Here is a 5,000-nt window from a genome sequence, read left to right on the forward strand (position 1 = left end):
CACACACATTATTTCGGCTGTTTCTGACCTAATTGAATTTTAACATTGCTTGTTTTTTTGTTATTTCCTACACAAAAAACATTGTGTCACACATCATGGTGCCGGTTTTCGTCTTTTAGATGTCAGAAAAAGCAGACATTATTATTATTATATATAAAAAGCTTACTGAATAAAATCCTAATTCCCATCTTTTAACAATATAAGACTTTTGGATGATTGGATTGACATATTTTAATACAAATTAAGGCCTTATCTTACACAAGGCTAATAAGAACAATAATTAATAAAAGAAAACATCTGATTGTCCTGATTGCCAGGCTGTAAATTGTCCAAATTATATATTGAATAAAATCCTTATTCCCATGTCTAAAAAATATTATACGTTTGCATGATTGACTTGTATTTGAATATTAATTATGGTCTTATCTTGTGCAGCCTCCTAAGACTTTAGAGATCTGTGGGAACCAATGAGAAGGTCTTATCGTGCTGTTGAGATCTTGTTGACATACAACATCGAGACGCCAAACATATTTCAACAAAACACAGACGGGTGACACGTTCCCAGCGAATCAAATGAACTTCAGTTTATCCCAAACAACGATGAGATCAGCGCGGAGAGGGAAACAGATCCAAGAACAGCGAAGGCTCCTCCAGATGAGATTAACTCAGCAATAACAGTGACATACAAACACATGATTTGAACTCACTAGAGCACACTTGAAACCTGAGGCTACAATGTGGCTCGCATTGCTTTAACACTTTTCATATTGGGTTTAATGTCAGGCTGCAGGAGAGGTTGGGATGGGGGGTGGGGGGGGTTGTCAAGATGTTGAAAAATGTTTAGTAATAGGACAGATGTACGAGCGTGTTGAAGAAATGTTACTGCTATGACTTCAGGGCCTAGGAGCCAAAGCAGAGCGAAGGAGAGCTATAGTTATCGTGGAAAGGGAATAGATGGAATAACGAGAGGGGGCGGGGAGGGGGGGGGGGGGGGTGCAAAGGGATGAATGGAGGTCTGGTGTAAATCAGGCCGAGCAATAACGCTGTCAGAATCACTGATAACGAAGTAATAACGACTTTTGAAATTCACGATTGCTTGTCTGTAGGATTTTTAGATGTGGATTAAGAGGGACAGGTATCGTCTTCAGCTGAAAATAACTTACACAGAGGCAGAAGAAGTACTCGGATGCTTTACTTTGCTAAAATTAGAAATACAAAGGTGTTAAAATACTCAGAAATACGAAATGTTACTCAGAGGTATTACGAGCAAAATGTACTTCAAGTATAAAAAGTAGAAGTACAGGGTATACAGAACGGCTCTTTTCACAGGATTATATTTCAATATGGCAAACTAGTATTTCGTTTTATCACCAGCTTCATGTTTAAGTTTTTCAATGTCAAGCCATTTCTAGATATCTTTTAGAAGCACTGGGTATATTCGTAGTACAGTACTGTGTATGGTAGAAGTAACTGTTACGGCCCGTCCACACTACAGCTTCAAAAAAAGCTTGCCGGCGGGCGTGTCTGAAACTCGACCAACAACCAATCACATGAATCTCCCGCCCCTGACACACAAGCAGCGGTGTGATTGGCTAGAGCTTGTACTGGCGTATGATTTGATTGGCTGACACTTCCACCGAAAGCTTCAGAAGCTTCAAAAGTTGGACATTGCTCAACTTTTGCAGCCTGAAACACCAGGAAAGCTCCGCTCTGCTACCCACAATGCAGTTCGGCGAAAAGCGAGGCAACGTGACGTCAACCCATTCAAAGTGAATGGGCAGACGCGTTGGAAACCGTTTTTGAAGCTGTGTGGACGGGCCGTTAGTGTTTAGAGTAAAAACCATAACATCATAATATGGAAATAGAGTACAGGTAAGCCAAACAAGTACTTACTTACTACTTTAGTAAATGTACTATGCTAGATTCCAAGACTGCCGCTGACATGGTAAGTGACTAAAGAGTAAAGTACAAGTATGTCAAGATACTGTAGTACTTTCATGGAGTTCTTGATGTACTTTGTGACCTCCCACCTCTGTATGCATCGAGATGTTACTCAGATCAAATGAGTCAGCGGTGTTAGCGTTAGCATTTAGCTCCAGGACCCTTCTGAGGTTTTCTGAGCTCGAACTTGTTCCATATCTTTCAGGGACAATATCCTTCACGCAACTCCCGGGAGAATTAAAAACAGACCGGCCTTTCATTACTCTTCCTCATCCTCTTCCTCTTCTTCCTCCTCCTCTTCCTCCCTGTATCCATCTCAGCCCACAGACCGCTAACCGCTGACATGTGTTTGCATTGTGTTCACAGTGTGTTCGCTGTGTGTGTGAGGAGTGTGTGTTCTCAGTGTGTTCAGTGTGTTCTCTATCATCCCCTCCTCACATCTGTAACACTTCCCTTCACACACTTTCTCTCCTCTCCTGTCCCCCCCCCCCCCCCACCAATCTTCCTCCTCCTCCTCTTCTCTTCTTGTCGTGTTTCGGGGTTGTTAGCTGGGATCAGAGCGCGAGGATGTGGCGACGAAACCACATCCATCTCGAGAGGCGGGAGTGTGTCTCTGTGTGTTCCCAAACACCATCATCAGCCACATATATCATTAAACACTTCTCCCGGAAAAAATCCCTCTTATTTTTTTGGACGGTTCTTTCAAATAAATTGCAAGAAGCGATTCACATTTCCATTTTCCAGACGTTAAAACAGGGAGAGGAAAGAAAGGATGTTCTTTATTAGTTAAATGACCTCCATGTATATTGATTTCCTTTTGGCTGGAGGACCATGAAAGCTTTGAGTCGTGCTTCAGGAAGGGAGGTTGGAATATTTAGTTCAAGGCCGAGCAATAAATAGTTTTTTTAATGTCTTGTAAATCCAAGAGGGTTTGGCACTTTGCTTGCATGACAGGAAATGAAAGGAAATCAATAGCTTATTTTAACTTGTTCAGCCTTGAGACAGCCAACTGTTCACTGCAGACCATGAGGTGTTATTGTAACTCACGTGAGAGGTGATGTTGGCTCGGATCTCTCTAAGGACGTGCTGCCGATACACCAGCTGGACTCGGATCGGCACCAACACGGGCTCTGAGGAGACACATTCAGCACCGTTACAGCACTGAGGTGCAATAATAAGAAACTGAAAGGACAACAAAGATCACAGAGGACTCTTGTCCCAGTGGTTTCTTTACTTGTGCACTAAAAACACTGACACGGTCTATCTATCCATCCATCCATCCATCCATCCATCCATCCATCCATCCATCCATCTACCTACCTACCTACCTACCTACCTACCTACCTACCTACCTACCTACCTACCTACCAACCTACCTACCTACCTACCAACCTACCTACCTACCTACCTACCTACCTACCTACCTACCTACCTACCTACCTACCTACCTACCTACCTACCTACCTACCTACCTACCTACCTATACACCTACCCTCCCTACCTACCTACCTACCTACCTATACACCTACCCTCCCTCCCTACCTACCTACCTACCTACCTATACCTACCTACCTACCTATACCTACCTATACTTACCTACCTATACTTACCTACCTATACTTACCTATCTATACCTACCTACCTACCTACCTATACCTACCTACCTCCCCACCTACCTGCCTACCTACCTATACCTACCTACCTATACCTACCTACTTATACTTACCTACCTATACCTACCTTCCTACCTTCCTACCTCCCCACCTACCTGCCTACCTACCTATACCTACCTACCTATACCTACCTACTTATACTTACCTACCTATACCTACCTGCCTACCTACCTACCTACCTACCTACCTACCTACCTACCTACCTACCTACCTACCTACCTACCTACCTACCTACCTACCTACCTACCTACCTACCTACCTATCTACCTACCTACCTACCTATCCATCTATCTATCTATAGATAGTGCCGATTATTCTAATAAAGGTTAAACGATCAAGAAATAAAAAAGACCAACGTAAAAATAAACATTTCTATTGAAGCATGTTAGATTGATCAAATAAGATAAAATCCCTGTTTGCCATTCGCTACACGTAATTACACCATGTTTTCCGCTCTGTCTTTCAACAAGTCATGTCAGCCCCGCTTCCAGGGGTAATAACATCTCCGTTGGCAGAGAGTGAACCCTCTTGTTGCTGCTGCTCACCTGTGTCTTTGTGCTTGATGAGTCCCTGCAGGATGAGGATGAAGTGCAGGTTGTTCTCCGTGTCGCTCAGCGTCAACATGGCCAATCCTCCCATCCCCGAATGTTCCTCCTCCGACGTCAGCGTGGAACTGAACGTCTCTGTAAACATGAACAACACCATCATGAGTAAATGGATTCTAAACATTGAATACTGCTTTCTATTCCTCCATTTCTGACGTGGAGCTAATCTGAAGTAAACATTGAATACTGCTTTCTATTCCTCCATTTCTGACGTGGAGCTAATCTGAAGTAAACATTGAATACTGCTTTCTATTCCTCCATCTAGTGACTGAGTAACTCCCTCTCTTGGATATCAGCATGTGAAGGACACTGTTCAGGAACTAGTTGATGCTCTGTATGTGATGACTCCTTCCATTCTGGAGAGGATCACAGATACATGGATCCTGAGGTTGAAGCTCAAGCCGGGGACCAGGGAGACTTTTCTAACACCTTGCAGGCCTTTGTAAGATGACATGAGAACGCCTCCAGTGTGCTGCGACACAAAGAGAGAGCAGTATCTGACTCACCAGCGAACAACGCTCTGTGTTTGATGATCTTCCCCTCCACCTCGTTCTGTCCGCCGCTCGCTGAGCTCATAACGATCCTCATCTGCTCCGCCTGCAGCTGACGGATCAGAGGCTTCCCCAGGTTCTTCCACACTCCACAGATCTATAGACACGGGGAAAAGAGACATGAATACACATTAGGCTGTGACTTGGCTATAACATTTCAAAAAACGTGACAAATATCCATCCCAGTTTTTCAAGGCACATAATGGTGTCTTTAAATATCCAACATCACT

At 43.5% G+C, this 5,000-nt stretch overlaps 1 protein-coding gene across 1 annotated transcript in view; it reads right to left on the reverse strand.

Moving 5' to 3' along the window:
* Positions 1–5,000, reverse strand: part of chrd (chordin) — a 28,865-nt gene that overhangs the window by 13,751 nt on the left and 10,114 nt on the right. Inside the window, exons 7-10 of the mRNA XM_079673891.1 lie at positions 4,726–4,867; positions 4,160–4,297; positions 2,989–3,071; positions 1,196–1,199 (exon numbers count right to left, since the gene is read on the reverse strand). Of these exons, the coding sequence (XP_079530017.1) occupies positions 1,196–1,199; positions 2,989–3,071; positions 4,160–4,297; positions 4,726–4,867 (367 nt within the window). The remainder of the gene's footprint in view (positions 1–1,195; positions 1,200–2,988; positions 3,072–4,159; positions 4,298–4,725; positions 4,868–5,000) is intronic.

The sequence above is a fragment of the Notothenia rossii genome (assembly GCF_949606895.1).
Source record: "Notothenia rossii genome assembly, chromosome: 4".
In the NCBI taxonomy this organism is placed as follows: Eukaryota; Metazoa; Chordata; class Actinopteri; order Perciformes; family Nototheniidae; genus Notothenia; species Notothenia rossii.